The 17196-nt window shown below is 40.1% G+C and overlaps 1 protein-coding gene across 19 annotated transcripts in view; it reads left to right on the plus strand.

Moving 5' to 3' along the window:
• PTPRK (protein tyrosine phosphatase receptor type K) overlaps positions 1–6449 on the plus strand; it is a 417047-nt gene extending 410598 nt beyond the window's left edge. For all 19 annotated transcript variants that reach the window (XM_030022191.2, XM_030022195.2, XM_030022192.2 and 16 more), the window contains 3 exons: positions 1044–1207; positions 2495–2630; positions 5175–6449. In XM_030022191.2, coding sequence (XP_029878051.1) covers positions 1044–1207; positions 2495–2630; positions 5175–5228 — 354 coding nt within the window. In that variant the 3' untranslated portion in view covers positions 5229–6449. The remainder of the gene's footprint in view (positions 1–1043; positions 1208–2494; positions 2631–5174) is intronic.
• Positions 6450–17196: the final 10747 nt, after the last annotated feature.

Here is a 17196-nt window from a genome sequence, read left to right on the forward strand (position 1 = left end):
ACTGTGTGTACAAAGATTTATTTTTTCTTTTATTTTGGTCACATTTTCATTTTTCAAAGTGCAGAGTTTGCATGTGGCCAGTATTTTATCCAAACTTTTATTTTGCTTATATTCAGAGCTAAGAAAAACATTTTCAGCTCTTCATACCTTGTTTGGAAAGTACAGGAAGCTAAGGTGTAGGCACACTGGCAAATATTACGCCATAACACTTTTTTTGTTGTATTTTTAGACTTCCTCTTTTGCTTTGGTTCATTTCTTATTTTCACTTTTTCCATTTCTTCTTTCTTATGATGTTTTTGATTTTCTACTCCTCTACTTCTCTTTGTCTCCCATGCCTTTTCACCTTTACCTCTTGCTTCTAAATATCTCTCTGCTCTGTTCTTCCTTTTCTAAAATCCACATTCCTACTCCTTCTTGTCTTCATCAGCTCCAAGAAACTGAATAAACTATTTATTCTTCCAATTATTGAGGCCTTTCTTGTGACAGTCTAATTCTATTCAAGCTCTCCCTGTGTAACATCTAGCACATGGAAGGCTCAGAGGCTGGCAGCCAGGGTCTCATGATTATCATAGTCCAGCAAAAAGGGAAGACTTCAAGGAAAAGAGTCATATTTGTGCACCTGTATTACTTGTTTATTTATAACTGGGTCAGTTCATGTATGGGAGCCGAAGGTATGTCTCTTCATTTCTGTAGGTCTAAGAATTTAACAGTGATGTTTTTGATTATTGATGTTAAGGATAAAACCCCTTGACACGTAGAATCTAGGCAATTTGTCCAATCACAAGAAGTCAGGATAGGTTACATTAGTGATTGATAAACTGTGATGTTGTCTTCAATGTAGTTCCTTTTTTTTTTTTTTTTTTTGACATCTTCCTTGAGCTCAAGTGATACAAATTAATGGAGACCCTTCCATGCAATGTATATACATGTTAGAATTTGTCCACAATGTAAACACTTAGGTTTCATGTTAGTTTTATATTTTGGTTTTCTAAACCAAGTTGTAAAGGTGCCATATTGACCTAAAGCTCTTTGATTTCCCTCAGCCACAAGAAGGCTATCTGATGGTGCAGCAGTTCCAGTATTTGGGATGGGCTTCTCACAGAGATGTACCAGCTTCCAAGAGATCCTTCTTGAAGTTAATTCTCCAGGTTGAAAAATGGCAAGAGGAATGTGAAGAAGGGGAGGGCCGGACCATCATCCATTGCCTGTGAGTAATTGGGAGAAAGTCAAATTGCTGCTTTTCAAATAAATGCTTATAAATTAGTTCTTGTTTTAAGTTCAAGTATATTCTTATGGCAACATTCTTTTGCACATGCCCTTGTTTCTCTTGTTTAAAAAAAAAAAAAAAAGGTACCACTGGTACTGTAGGTTGGCTTTTGGTCAACTTTCAGAATTGTCTCTCTCAGGTCAAGGTACCATGGGAATGAGTATTTTGAACATGATGTGTATTGTCTCCATCTGTACATAATAGCATGTTTTCCTGGTACAAAATATGTACAGACCAATTTCTTCTGTACGGTTTCAGTAAGGAAGTCTTTTATGCTGTGTGCCAAATGGTTGGTTTTTGTGTATCTCTTGCATATCGTCTGTTGCGTTTTTTCCAGAAGGCTTACTATATTTTGAGGGTTTTAGACTGAAAGCTATGGATCTATGAAATCAGAGAAAAGTTCTATAATACAGTAGGTGATCCTAAAACTATTGTTGGTAAATGACCGTTGGCTGCTTATCTGAGCCTGATATTTAAATGGGAGCTGGTTTGGGGGTGGGTTGAAAAGGCGGCATCTTTTTCTCCCTAAGCAGAGAATGACCAATCTCTCTCCTACCTTATTTAAATATAAAGTTTAAAACTTAGAAATTGAATTATGCATTCTTCCTTACTTTTAAAAAAAGGCTTCTGTTCAAATGTTCATAATTAACTTGTGGCCCCTTTCTGCCCACCCCTCCTCATTATCCGTGGAACTTTCTGGCTAATTTAAGCTTAAGAGGAAGAAGTACCTACCGTAATTTCTTTGAAATGAAGATTAAAATAGTTCAGAAGTATCCCCAAATGTCAACAAGGTATCGAATCAGTGATGCCTTGGCATTACTCTGGCTAGATAATCCTCATACCATAAGATAATTTAAGTGAGTCTCTTTCCAGAACTAAATGGAAAATTTTGTACTTGCCATTGAATCTGGTTTTTAATTTCTAACATTGTACTTGCCATTGACCTTAGTTTTTTTTTTTCTAATGCCTATGTAAATTAGGCTGTAGCATAGCTGGGCAGCATGGTTGGCTGTAAGGGCAGAATTCAAAAGAAGTAATTGAGAGGAAGGTCAGAAACAGAAAATGTCTCAGACCAAACCCACTGGAGCTGCAAGGAGATTGCTAAAGCCTGCTCTCCCTGAGGGGCTCATGAATCACTCATGCTTAAAGAGTGAAAGAACAGAAATGTGTTTTGGATGCTCTCTTACACAGTAGCAACATTTAACCAGCTCTTTTCCTTGTGTACAGAAATGGCGGTGGCCGGAGTGGGATGTTCTGTGCCATCGGCATTGTGGTTGAGATGGTAAAAAGGCAGAACGTGGTGGACGTTTTCCATGCCGTGAAGACTTTGCGGAACAGTAAGCCCAACATGGTAGAAACTCCGGTAAGCACCAGCCCATCGGGGTTACTGCAAACAACCAGGGAGCCAGAGGCTCTCTTGTTGTGTGAGCTGCGTTCTCAGTCCTGTGCTCACAAAACAGAGCAAACCTGTGTTGGGCCACAAGAAGAAAGGGACGTGGGGTTTGGGTCTTGGGCTCCTCCCCCTTGTAGTATAGACTGAGCAGAGGCTGGTCTGATTCTTGGCATGAATGTAAGGTTGGGTAACGTTACATTCTGTGGTGGAAATTTATTGAGTGTACACACAAGTTAGCATCATGAGGGCAGGCTAAGCATTTACACTTTTCTTGTAGTGGTACCGTGGTTTTCACAGATAACTTTCTGAGTTAACAGAAGGGACTTTAATCTCCTAAGATAACCTGGTCTATTTGAAGAGAAGTTGCAGTGTGTTGTGCTCATACAAACTGTCTCGACATTTTACGGAACAAGGCATTTCTTCTTGGTAGGAATAAGCTGTAAGGTCCAGATTAGTAGCTGGAGATGTAAATATTTTGCTTCTTAATAACAACTGCTGCTTTGAAAGCTGTATTGAATAAATGTAATGTTTGTTACTCAGGTTTGTAGTAGTCAAAATGATACCTCAGAACTTTAAAATCAAAGACTTGGATCTGGTATGTTGGAAATGAAGATACAGAATCATAGAATCATTTAGGTTGGAAAAGATCCTTAGGATGATTGAGTCCAACTGTTAACCTAAATAATAAACAATATAAACAATAAACTAATATAAACAGTATGAGCCTGAATTAGCAAAACCACAAGACTAAATATTTGTATGTACATTGCCAGAACTCCAAATAACCTTCGCACTTCTGGTGAGTCTTTATGTATACAGTATGAGTGCATATCCATCCATGTGATCACTTCAGTCACAAAAACTGAACATTGTGGAAAGTCCTTATAAAAATTCTCCCAAGTGGATTTTTTTCCTTCCTGTAGGTGAATGTGAAAGCAGGTTAGACAGTGTTTGGGAGTTTCTGCCATTTGACTCTCACACTGCCAGCAGCCAGTGTCACTTTTCAGCCAGATGGCTGCCTACTGCATAAAAATCAGGGATGCCAATTGACATTAAAAACATTTTTACAGTTTATGCATAACGAAAATTATTTCTGACCTTCTGAACTTGCATATTGAGCAAAATGGCTGTAACTGCCTCTTCCCATATTGCCCTTTTTTCCAGGTGTCACTGTTTGCTTAGTATCAAGTAGCTTCTGTGGCATGATTTGCTTAATTGTTGTGCATCACTTCCATCCCTTGCCACCACATAAATTAAGAAGGTGGTTAAAATGTTAACAGACAGAGCATCCTGTAGCAGTAGTGACACTGGGCTAGGTATTGCCGGTTTTGCCGCAAATACTTTGCAGTTTGCTGTGCCATAGATGTCTGAGACGCAGCGTACTGAATTGCTGCCTGGATTTCAGTTCACTGCTGTGAAGAAAACAGGTCAGATCACATGGAAAATTACTTGTGTCACTGTAAAGGGAGGCCAAGGTAGATGGTGTGTGTTTCTGATAAATGGCCTGTAAATTTATATTTCGTTTCAAAATAGTCTTGAATTCCATTGTAGCTTTAATCTGCAGTTACTGAATTTCCGTAGTTATGTATTTCTGTTGTGTGGGTTTTTATTCAGAACTCTTGAACAGCAGCAGCTGTTGAGTCGTTAGTTAGAAAACAAACCAGGAAAACCAATATGTAACACTGTCATGTGCCCTACATTCAGCAACATGATCAGATAACAAAAATGAGCAGCGCAATAAGGGCTTTAAGATATCCCCACCGCTTCCTGCTAATGGATCACGCTGGCTTCCTTTGCAAACAAAAATACATCACAAAAGCAGATTTGTTTTGTTAGGTTGCAAGGACAAATAGAGATCGAATTCATTTCCTTGGTTTTTCTTCTTCTTCTTGCCTTCTCCTCTCTTCTTCCTCCTCCCTCTCCCCCAGTATCAGCTCTGAACAGAAGCCTTGTTAAGGAGAAACACTAACCAAGATGAAATTTTGAGCTTGAACTTCCCTTTTAAATGTGCATCTGATCTCTTGGACATTACATCGACACAACTGTACAAATGGGCTGTGAGCCCAGAGCAGCTTTGTGTCACAGCTCGGTATTCCTGAGCCATTCCCTGGCTCTCCAAGCAGCAGACACTGGTTAACTGCTTGGTATCAGCTAACTTAAATGTAAATGGTATATCAAAGTCGAGGTGCTTTCACTGCAAGAATGCTCTGACTGATAGGAGAACTTTTCATGTTTGATAAACCAGTTCAGAAGCTGAAAAAATCAGAGAAGCAAATCATTGCATTTCATGGTCAGGTTTTTTTTCCAGTTCATTGGTTAGGGTGAGTTTTTAAATTAGAACTAGTAATATATTTGAGTAGTAGGGAAAAAAAAAAAAAAGAAAACCCAAACATGTCAGGCTTGAAGTTAAAATTGCACAGTAGTTAGCAAAGACTGTTCTTGTTTGTAGATATTGCTGCTAATACTTTAAGAATCTTAATTTAACTTTTTTTTTTTTCCTCTTTCCCCTTAAAGGAGCAATATCGCTTCTGCTACGATGTTGCGCTGGAGTACTTGGAATCCTCTTAGTCAGAATGGATGTGACAAAGTTCACCAAATACATGAATCTCAATAAGCTGTTTTGAAAACAGTTCTTGATCCTGTGAAGAAAGATTTTAGGGGAAGAGGGGGGTGGGAGGGATTTTAAATTTTAAATGCAAAGTATTTTTCTTATGAAGTTGTGTATCTTAATAAAAGAACTCAATCTGTTTCTATGCTTGTATACAGTATCAGCATTTAGTGCCACATAAATACTATTTAATGAAAACCAGAGTCAGAAGAGATTTGCCCAAAATAGGACTTTTCAGTGTTTGTATATGCAGCCGTCTCTCAATTACAGTAGAGCGACCATCTGTTGCATGTATCAATATTTCCTATATGGTATTAATTTTTCTTTTTTTTCTTTTGATACATTGTTAAAGTACAATAACAGTGCAAATTGATAGTAAGGTTCATTCTTTATACGTTTCAAGTGTTGCATATATATATTATATATAGTAAAAAAAAAAACTGGCTTATTTTGTTTTAATGTGCAATGATGGCTGGATCACATAAAGATCTTTATAAAGAAACTTAAACATAAGCCAAAGACTCAAGTGTAAATATGTCTATATGGAGAAAGCACATGTATTTATTGTTTACTTGCATTCCTTTTTTGATGGCTGAAAAAAGAAGAATCATTTTTCTTGAAGAAAGCTTTTTTTGCTGAAATCAAGTGTAAACAATTTTTGTAGTTTATTTTTTGTATGTTTTAGTGTAAGTAGAATACATACTTTTTATGCATAGACCAAGAAACATTGGTATAGTGGTTTTGTTGTGTACATGCTTGTGATTCAAATCCATGTAAACAACTCTGTTATAGAAGGTCTTTAACTACAGGACCAAAATCAAAACATTTTCCTGAAAATGTATAGTTTTTCACAGTTGCATTAGTTAATTACTGATCAAAAAACTATGTAAGGAAGGGCACAGATCAAAATGGCCTTGCCTATGACTTGCACAATATTGGAAGAAATTTTTAAGCACCCTTAAAATTGTAAGGGAACCAGTTGTTTAAAAAAATATTGAAGCACAGGTCAACAGGAGAACTGCCGGACAAAAAGATGGCTCTGCATATGCCCTTCAGGGTAAAAAAGTATTTGTTTAGCAAACTGTAAAATTAAGCAATGTTTATTTTGACGTTTACGAACATGTAAGCTTTGCTTCCAAGAAAGCAAAATTTGAATAAACCAATGCCAGATTCTGATTATAGTTGTGGTGTACAGAATATTACTGTGCTTTCGCTTAGCTTGTATCCATTTGTTCACAAGGTTTCCTGTATTTTACCAGCTAAAATCATTCCAGTCTCTTGTTGGTCTTTTTTAGAACTGACAGTAAAATGATAAGGTGCTTTTAAATAATCTGTAAAGTAAGAGTGAATTAAACTTTTATTTAAAGATTATTTTATATTATTTCCTATTTTGGTACCCTCTCACTTACTGTCCTTGTTAAGGAGTCATTCTTGTCCGGAAGACCGATGTATTTGCATAAAGAAAATCTCAAAAGGAAATTATATTCTTTTTCACCTCTGTGTTTCAGGGAGTATTTGAGAAGACTCCATGTCTCATGTATGCCCTAACTTTCTTCCTTTAGTTCAGACACATGGAATTACCCATCCAACACTATAAATGGCAGAGAAATGTTTAGAGAAATTCTACTTCTCAGATTTTTTTCAGTGCCTCCACCTGTATTGCATAGCTCCACCTCTTCCAGATTTAAAAAAAAAAGTCTTTTTCTTTTGTCACCCATTGTTAGTTTCTACCTATAAACAGCAAGGTAAACAAATCAGGTTTGAAAACGTTCACTGGGTCTGGGTTCTTAATACTCAAAATTGCTCTTTTTTTATTTTGCCACATTGGAAAGGGGATTATAAACTGCATGCAACAGAAATGCTTTCTCTGTGAGGCCATTGGCGTTCAGCTAACTTTGGCAGTCAAAGTGCTGGATGTATCGTCTAAAGCTAGCTGTCTGGTCACCACTTTTTGTGGAACCGACACACCATTTCCACAGACTGATGCATCCTGCCTGTTAGACATGTGTCTGGGAGTAAATGAATTGGACTCTGTAAGAACCTCCCTCTGTTGTCCATCAAGGGTGTTGAGAAGATTAGTCTAGAAGTCTAGATTAATTTTTTGACGGATGAGATGAGTAGCTCTTAGGGTTGTGGAATGCAAAAGCCACATTCCATACTGACCAGAATAATTTGGGGTTTGGTTTTTTTTTTCCTTTCCTGAACAAAAACATAGCATTACCATTAGGCTGAATGAATGGTTATTTTCCCAGAGAGCTCGTGTGTTGGGGACAGTGGGGTACATCCCTGACAGTACTTCATAATCCTTGGTAAGATCTTTGTGTCCACTTTCCCCTGTACATTAAGCATGACTGGTCCAAATGCCAATATGAATCCTGGCACACTGTGCCTGCACAGGGGTCCTCCATGGGAGCATCCCCCTCAGCTAGAAGGTATTATAGCTGCCGGTGGTTATTCTGCAAATGGGAACTCTGCCTATGTGTTCAAGTACTCTGAGAGTCACGTAATTTCTGTAACTGTAGCTGACTGTGGTGAGCTAATGAGCTTTTGCAATAGCTTGTGATTGAAAAACTTGTGGGGAGTTCTTCCTTGCAAGGCCAGGGAAAAGTATGCAGAGGGAATATGATGTTGAGAAGCAGATTGGAAATATCATTCTCCAGTAATGGTATATCTTGGGGGTCTCTTAGGCAAAAGACAATATTAGAATCGGCTTTTTTAGTATAAAATCGAGAAGAGAGAGTTTGCTTTCATTGTGGCAGCTCTTTCCCCTCTCTTATCTCACCCAGTAGCAGCAAATGCCAGCTTTTTTTTCTGGGAGCACAAGCTCTGTTCCCCTAGATAGATGCTGCTCCTTTTCTGACACCTGTGCAAGACAGAAGAAAGAGAAGTGGGCGGATGATGAAAACCTGCCGCAGGGGAAGAACAGGTATTTCTCATAAAGGGAGTGTGCAGTGGAGGGAGAGAAGCATTCCCGACCTTGGGCACTTGAAGAGGGAAATATTTTACTCCCTGAGGCAGTGAAAAGCCACCAGCACCAGTATTGCAATCTGTCGGCAGCTCCTGCCCTGGAGCAGTCCATAGGTTTCAAGACTCCTCAAAATCTTTCTGCTGGCTACCACCCTTGCTGAAATATTAGCATGGACTCGGTCAAGTGGCTACAGCCTGCCAGGTACATGGGCTCTGCTTTTCTCAGTAGCATATAAAATGAAGACTGGGCCAACACAAGCAGTAAATACAGAGAGAGCAAACGGGCATCAAGTCAGAATACAAAGAAGAGGCATGAAAAGACTTCATCCATGGAGGAGTGTGAGATGATTCAAATTTGAAATGAATCAAGTTGGAACTGGTCTAATGTCGCATAACGAAAGGAACCAAAGGAGCCTGCAAGTTCCCAAAAACTTGATTGCTCTGTGCGAGAAGGTATTCTTTGCTCTAAAACTGAGAAGTGATGACTCCAGTGTGCTAGTCTTGGTAGTTGCTAGTGGAAGGAGTTCTGAGTGTCGCCTTGATGGCTTTGGTTCATTTTCTGTAGAACGGTAACCAAAGAGGTAACTTAGGGATGTGATCAAACTATCTGAATTGTCCCCAAATAACCAGATCTTAGGATCCAACACTGAAGGACCATATCAGGCCTCGAGCACCTTAAATCCTTTGATTTCAATGGAGATTGAAGTTTGCTAAAAGAAGAGCTACTAAACCTCAGGACCCTGTATGGAGAGAGGCTTCTCTCTCTCTCTTTTTTTTTTTTTTTTTTTTTTTTTTTTTTTTTTTTAAGTTCTCTGAATCTGCCTTCCCTGTTCATAGTGACCCAGCTCCAGCAGAAGGAGGTGTGGAGACCCACTTTTTGAACTTTTATCTTGGTCCTGAGAGATCAGACCCCAGCTGGTTGATGAGATCCTAGAATTTACATTTCCTGCTTCCTGGGTAAATGCCACCATCAGGAAACAACAGCTTTGAAAGAGGCTTTACCTTCCTGGAAAACAGTCACAGGCATGAGCTTGAAGTTTAGTATCCTCAGCATATGCAAGCAGTTACTGGGACTTACTTCATTCAGGAAGTTGCTCAGATAATAGAATTATGTAATTTATGGTATGTCCTTGCCTTGCCCAAGGTACTACATTAAGAAACGCAATATTCCTTAGAGAAACATGAAAGCAAAAGCTACTGCAGGAGTGTGCTCTTTCAAATGGGTTAACAATTTCCAAAATCCAAGGTCTAAAAAAGCAAACTGGGGAAGCAATGGTAAGCAAGTGCTATGTCACTGAGCCTCCAATGAGAACTGAAATGTTAAAGGACAAGGAAGGGGCAGCCTGAGAAAAAACGTTGCAGAATCATTGCGTGGCCAGGCCACCTGGACTGACAAATGACTGTATAAAGGGCCTCTTTTAAACTTCATTCTGCTGCTGTGTCAGAAGAAACCCTGAGATCTTGAAATAAATGTAAAAGCTGCTTTTATAGTGCCCGGCTCTGTACTGAAAAGTAACTCATTTTCTGCTGTACTTTCCTGTAATCACGTAGAAGTCTGAATTGAGTTAAGTGATCCTAATCTCACAAAAGAACCTTTGTGGTGGTTTATTGCTAGTGCTCTTCCTTTGTTAAACAGTCAAAGGTCTTGTACCTCTGCAGATCCAGGATAGTCAAGGGTATCTGTGAATATTCACTTGCATCTTTACCTTCTGGGGTTGAATAATTTGCTAGGAACAGATTGTGTATACTGAGGATGAGAATTCCAGAATATGCAGAGGTTTATTCCCATAAATTTCCCTTCAACTTTATGCAGCAAAACCTTGGCTTTATTATTGTTTTAACTAGAGGCTCTGTTTGAGCAAAATTTGAGTTGCCGACAATATAGAAGTGTTTCTAAATTATTTTAAGCTTGCTGGATGCTTTTTCTTTAAGCCTGAGTAAAAGAATGATGTGAGATTGTGGTAGTGGTTGACAGGCATAAATGTTATTTTGGCCCACACTTCTCAGAAATTAATTCTTTCCCTGCTGTTGGGTTTAGAGTCCTAATTTATGCACAGATTGACATGTATGATGACAGGCACAATAGGATGCTTGCCTAATAATAATGTTTATTAACTGTGTCTTGGCCCACAAAGAACAGATGTTTTTGTGCCTTGTTGTGATACAAAAGCTTGATTTCAATAGTCTTTTGTAACCCCTTCTAGCTTGCAGCTGAATCAGAAAATAGTCCTGACTTCACAAATTACATCAAGATAAATTTGAAATCCCCACGTGCTCAGAGATTTTTCAGATCTCCACTAAGCAAGCAGGAAAAATTAAGTCTATGTTAAAAAAAAACGGCAACAAACCTTCTCTTCTGGACATGGAACCAAAACGTGATCTTTCTGCAAGCTTTGGAACACCCTGGAGCTTTTTGGTAACAAGCACAAAAACGGCATCTGGCAAAACACAGTACCTCCAGATTGTGATAATATGTGTGTATTTTCCTGCCAGGTGCAAACCAGTGTGAGCTCTTTCCATTTCACGGTGGAAAACTTTTGTCTTTCTTATGTGTATCTAATCTTTTGTAGAATAGTAACTGAAAAGACACAGTATTTTGCAGAGTCCTGAAATTTTGAAGAAAGTTACTGTCTTCTTGCACTCCAATAGCAAACATGAAACCAGAGATTATAGTATCTTCAGAGTTTCTCTCGAGGTAACGAGAGTGAGTTGGTGTTTGTAGCAGCCATAAAGCCAAACTATGGTAAGTTTCAGAGAAGTTTTGAAAGATATTTATTTAGCTTAAGTCCCAGCAGGTGAAATCCCAGTTCATTTGCAGTCAAGAACAGTAAGTCTCACTGCTCATTTTTTATTAGTCTTTCTGATCCATTTGCTGTATCCAGGAGCGGGCACAATAAATAGCCCATCTGGACCCACAATCCGAACTGTCTTCAGCACAGAACCTGGTGCTGTAGCCTTTTTCCCCCAGTTTCAGGATGAAGTTGTTATGAAACTTGCTGATGGTACAGATAAGCAACACAAAATTGCTTCTATTTACTGAAAATGCTTGAAACCACCTGCTGAAGAGGTGTACGCCTTCATTTTGAATTAGGTAGAAATCATAGACTTAGGAAGCTGTGGCACTGCTACAACCTTTTATGTTGCACAAAATCGTGTCATTGACGCTTCGGTTGATACGGTTTGAACTGTATAAATAGGTTGCTGCTTAGTTTCATCTTCTGAAATGATCAAGGTTTCCAGCTTACCTTGCGTTAAGAAATACAGTAGTGTTTGAGCAGTAGTTCTCAGAGGTCAGACAACTTCAGGGATGAGGATAAAAATGGAGCATAAAAGCACTAGGCATAGTATAGGTTCTTCTATTTCTCCTCCAGTGAGATGAGGTGGTTCAGCTAGTGTGACAGTGAGCTGTAATTACAGCTGTGAGAAAATAGCTGTGTGGTTTTGTCTGTGGCAAAGGCTTTTAAAAATGTCTTTTAAAAAGCAGGAAAGAAGTGCAGGCTTTGTTTCTACTTCAGTGTGCCTTCCTTTCAGGCGCCTTTACTTCAGATAATACCCTTGCTTAACACAGACCCTTTCAAAGATGGTAGTCCTTTAAGTAGTCGGAGTCACAGCCTGCAGCAGTCTCTGTCCTTAAATACAAGCAAACTGTTTGCATGTGGATTAAAGGTAGCGGGTACAGGTATGATGCATGCTGTCGTGCATTCAGGGGAAAACTGCAACAGGCAGAGGCCCAAGGAATAGTCCTTTTGCTTTTGCACAGGGGGATTTATAAGCTTTGTGCAAGAAGAAGAGAATAAAATAGTCAGTGAACTGACTGGGACCAGCATGAAGATAGGAATCTTGTTCGCTGGTTGTCTGGGCAGCAACAAAGAAAGCACTGGCTTTCGATATAAGAATAGGCAGGGTGGAGAGTATGAAAAAATCTAGATGAGATGGGAACTTCCCAAAAAGCATGCAGTTATGCAATATATGGAAGGAAATAAAAATCCTGTATGCCCCAGTCAGTGAAAAAGTTTCAAATATTGAGTGTATGTTGTGCTTGTGGTCAAGCAAGGTTGAACAGATGGTTTAGGCCACTGAGGGGGAAAGATGCTGAGCAAGGGAGTGTCAAGGAAAGAAATGGGCAGTTTATGTGAGCAGCTCCTTCAATAAAGGAGCTGAGTAGGTATCATGAAAGATTTAGAAAATAATAATCCCCCCAAACCAGACTTAGCACAGGCAAGAGACTTGAGGATCGGTTCACATACCTCATTTTATGACCTATGAACTCCACTTGATTTTTGGACTCGGGCAGTTAGTTGCCTTGAAGCCCACAAGGTGCAATTTTTGTGATACCATATTTGTCGTTGCTGATCAAGAAAAGGAGGAGAACACCACTGCTGCAATGCTGAACATGATAGTTCTGATCATCCTTATCTCAGTTTTGAGGACAAGCAACAAGTGAGAAGTAAATGTGACAGTAACTTATAGGTCAGGTGTGATTTCACAAGCATGATCTCAGCCCCTACTCCACTTAATTGACAGCTAAACAGTACTTCGCGGGCTTCTTTCCGATGCTTGGTTTTTAACATAATTATGGTTTGGTTTTGTTTTTCCTTTCTTAGAAGAAGAAAATTTATACTGAGAAAAGCAACGTTAGAGACTGGGGGGTGAGAGGGGAAGCATTCTGGGAGAGCACTCCGGGAGGCAGCTGCTTGGCTATGGCTTCAGGGGAGCCACTGTAAAGGAGGATTTTGAAGACTGAGAAGAATTCTGACTGTCTTGAAAACGTAAGCCAACTTGATAAATGAAATAGCTTCTGAGTCCTACGCCATCTAGCATTTGTGGAAAATTGCAAAAATTAGGTGGGGGAGGGGCACATGCCCTACAAGTTGTTATCTGTGTTTACAGTCCAGCATGCCAAAATAAAAATTGAATCAGCAGATGGCCCTGGGAAAAGAAGAGAATAAAACGTAACGATTACTTTGATGATATACATGTACAAGCCTGCATTTTCCACTTCTTCACTTCTAAGACTTTAAGTAACACACCTACTTGGTCATGCAAAGACTCATTGCAGTGTCATGATGTCCTGATCCTGCTCATTAGCTTGAGTCTCCCGGTGAGGTGTCTATTCTGGACTTGTCACAGGTCACACAAACATTTAAGTAGGACAGATGCTCACCTCTTTTCAAGACTGTGTGTTTTTCAGACTGGACTCTTGTCCAGTTAATTTTCATAGGAACCTGGGAGGTGGGGGGGCATAGCCGGGGCAGCTGACCTGAACTAGCCAAGGAGCTATTCCATACCATGTGACATCATGCTCAGTATATAAATGGGGAGTGGGCCGGGGGGAGGGCTCTCCTGCGCTCTCTCGACTTTCGGTGGGGGAAGTGGCGGAGCGTCGGGTCCCGGGTGGTGAGCAGTTGCACTGTGCATCACTCTTTTCTGTATACTCTTTCATTAGTACCGTCGTTGTTGTTGTAACTTTTTTTGCGTTGTCCCAGTAAACTGCCCTTATCCCAACCCTCGAGGTTCCAGTTTTTTTCTTTTCTCTCCTCCGTCTCCCCCCTATCCCACCGGAGGGGGCGGGAGGAGTGAGCGAGCGGCTGCGTGGTCCTTTGTTACCGGCTGGGCTGAAACCACGACAACTCTATACTCTTATCTGATTTTTTTCCTCTTCTTCCAGTGGTCTTTGTACATGATTGGGGTCCAACAAATGGACGTTGTATACTGCCCTTTCCAAAATATAGTTTAGGTTGCTCAATTTTGTTGTTTTGGTTTGTGTTTTTATAATTCTTGTTTTCAGTTATGGTTTTTTCCTCCTTCACTCTTTTATCTTCTACATCTTAGCACAGGCTGAAGCTAAGCAGGCAGGGATGGGACATGATATTATCTCCATAATGCATTTCAACTTCTCAGCAGAAAAGATTTCAAGGAGTAGTTTCAAATTTACACAAAATTGCTCGACCAACACATCCCACTCCCTGATCTCACCTGAGCCAGGATCAGCTGGCATCTCTGAAAGCAAGCTTCTTGCTGTTTGTCTTTCAAAGTCTGCTGAGTGTGTTAAGCACGATGACAATAACTTCATTACAAAGTGAAGCAACTGCAACTGGTCTTCTGTGCCTTCCAGTGCTTCTCAGGGGTGGGGTGGAGGTGAAAAAGCCTACTCCCAATTCTTTAAAGGTCTCTCCTTTCCAATTCTTTAAAAGTCTGTGGGCTTTAAAACCAATGTGAAACAGCACAGGGAGAGGTTTGGTTAGTGATGTGTTTAGGTGTGTTTGATTTGAAGAAAAAGATTAACTCAACAATATATGGGTGGGGTTGGTTAACTCAACAGAAGATCGTAGGTGTAAAGGGAAGGGAAGTAGGAATATCTGGGCATGTGTACTCCAGTGTGTATGGTGTAACTGACTTTCTGTCATGGCAGTTCCTGAAATGTGCTGCAGTGAAGTGATTTTGAAATGAGACTTAAACATTAACTGGTAAAGGGAGTGTGGCAAAAATCAATTTCCCCACACACAGCTTCCAACAACGTTACCATAGCTGGTGTCCACGTGGGAGTGAGGAGGCATGCTCTTGCCTCTTTGCCATGGTGCTGGGTTAAAACACACAGCCCGGCAACAGAATTCAGAAATACAATGTTCTGGGAAGACCATAACTGCCCAAAATGAGTGACGCACCCCAAGTTACAAGCAACTCTTCAGTTGATTGCTCTTTTTGCTGCTGTCCAAGCAAGGAGAGAGGACAAACCCAGGGAGCAACAGCATCATGATGAGTGCCTATCACAGGGCAGGCTTGGATGAGCAAGGGGCTCTGCTTATCTGCTAGTTTTAGGAAGGTGTACAGTACTCTTAACTGTCTGTTAAAATAGGAACCAGCAATTTTCTTCAGCATTTTTGTTCAATCTTTGGGCTGTTTTTTTGCTGTGACTGCTTGTTTTGATTTTATTTTATTCCTTCTTCTATGAAAAGTTTGAGTGTTTGGATTGGATGCTTTTTCCCCCTTTTTTAAGTACCTTCTCTTATGTGATGTATTAAATCTTCCTTGGCAAGCTTGTTTCCAGCCATACTCTGTTGGTGGGTTTTGTAGGTGAGCAGAGAGCAGAAAGCAGAAAAAGAAATGAGCAAAATATATTGTTTGTAAAATGGACTTTGGTGTAAGTGATGCCTTTGCAGATTTCAGATTTCATCCTCTAGCCGTGGCAAGTCCGTTTGAATTAATTTGTTGACATAATTCTACAGGAACACTTATAAATACATTCCTCAGAGAGATGTGAAGGGAGCTGTAGTCTTTCATTTTTCAAAAAGTATCATGTGTCTGTATTAATACATGAATAGATATTCATGCCGGCTGTTTGTTAGATCTCACAACATGCTCAGCACCAGAAGGTCCAGGATGCTGTAGTGCCCCACAGGCTCTCAGCACCCCCTGGCTTGAGGTCTCTAGCAGCATGGTGAAGAGAAGGAAGGAGAAGGGTCCAACTGCTGCGCTGTATGCTTCACCCAGGAGAACATGTGCTAGGAACACATTGAAGGAGATGCCCAAGGGTCACAAATGCTCTTGGATGTCAAATAAATGTAAATGCAACAAACTGAAAACAAGATGAAAAGCTGGCAGAAGGACTTAAACTCCAAAGTGAGAGCCCCAGGATGTTTCCTTACAGACTGTTTGAAATCTTTGATAATTTAAATGAAGTTTGTGGAGAAGAACAAGGTGAAAGGGCTTTGGCTGGATCATAACATATGTTCCATATTGCAAGGCTGCCTACAAGAAATGCATGCAGTGTATGCTGCTCAGTAAGTTACCGCTCTACATGAGAAGTAATGAGATTTATTTAGCTTTGGAAAAGCAGACAAAATAGGTAAGAAAACACATGGTGAAGCTTCTGGATTGAGTATTTTAATGGGAAAAGGTCTAAAATACACACTATTGAAGTTAGAATAAATGCTACGCATGGGTTCTTCAAGAAAAAAAAATTTATTTGCAGTCTTTTTATAGGTTGTTCTGCAGAAGACCCCCTATGCTCTTTCCTTCTCCACAGCTGGGAAGACAGGCTTATTGACCAATTCAGTAAAGAAATACATTTGTTTTCCAGCACTTTTCCCAAATGAGTTTCTAAAGGCTTAGCTTCTCACAGTGGGAAGCGTGCTGGATGGTGTTAGTGATCTCCCTGTTTGTTGTAGTCTACCAGAAAGATGGTGAAGATTGTGTAGGACTCAAAAAAGGTGTTGGCCAGCAGCTATTGAAAGTACTGCATTTCTCTCTTGTGTGAGGTAGAGGATGGGACATGTGCCACCATTGAGGGCATTAGAGGGGTTTTGGTGACCACCTTGTTTATGTTAATGGTACCAGGCATGGCAGAACAGGCAATACTCTGCTCTTAGAAAGAGAGAAGTAGGACTGGAAGACGAAAAGAGGGGGATGCTTATCTTTGCTTGACATGAAGAAAATGTACGTTGCTTATGCTGCTCTCAGATTTTTTTTGTGGCCAAATGTACCGGAATATGCATTAATTTAAAAACCAATCTCTATTTAATTGCACTGGGACCCTTCCCTGAAACCAAATAACTTTATGGCTGATAAGTAAAAAAAACCCCATATGACACAGACATGGAATAGAGCACTAATTTTATCTGTGCCTGTGATGAAATGCAGGGGGGTCCTGGCCTCCAACCCCTCTGTCCCTTGGGATGAGGAGTCATGAGGAGAGACTGAGAACTCCCTGGGCACCCTCTTCTCCCATGGGCTGAAACTCTGGCGGGTGACGGCCCACGAGTCTGGCTGCCTCTTCCAATGAAATGACCCTTCAGCCTTTCTTTATATCAGATCTTGGTTTTCCCACAGCTTTCTTAGACTTTTTCAAATCCCTTCATCTATGCTCAACTCTCCTGTGCATTTCCAAAAAAAAAACCCTCCAAGAAAGAGGTCCACCAATTCTTGCAATCTTTATACTGCTTCTTCTTAAGAAGGAGCAAG

The sequence above is a fragment of the Aquila chrysaetos genome, chromosome 8 (genome assembly GCF_900496995.4).
Source record: "Aquila chrysaetos chrysaetos chromosome 8, bAquChr1.4, whole genome shotgun sequence".
In the NCBI taxonomy this organism is placed as follows: Eukaryota; Metazoa; Chordata; class Aves; order Accipitriformes; family Accipitridae; genus Aquila; species Aquila chrysaetos.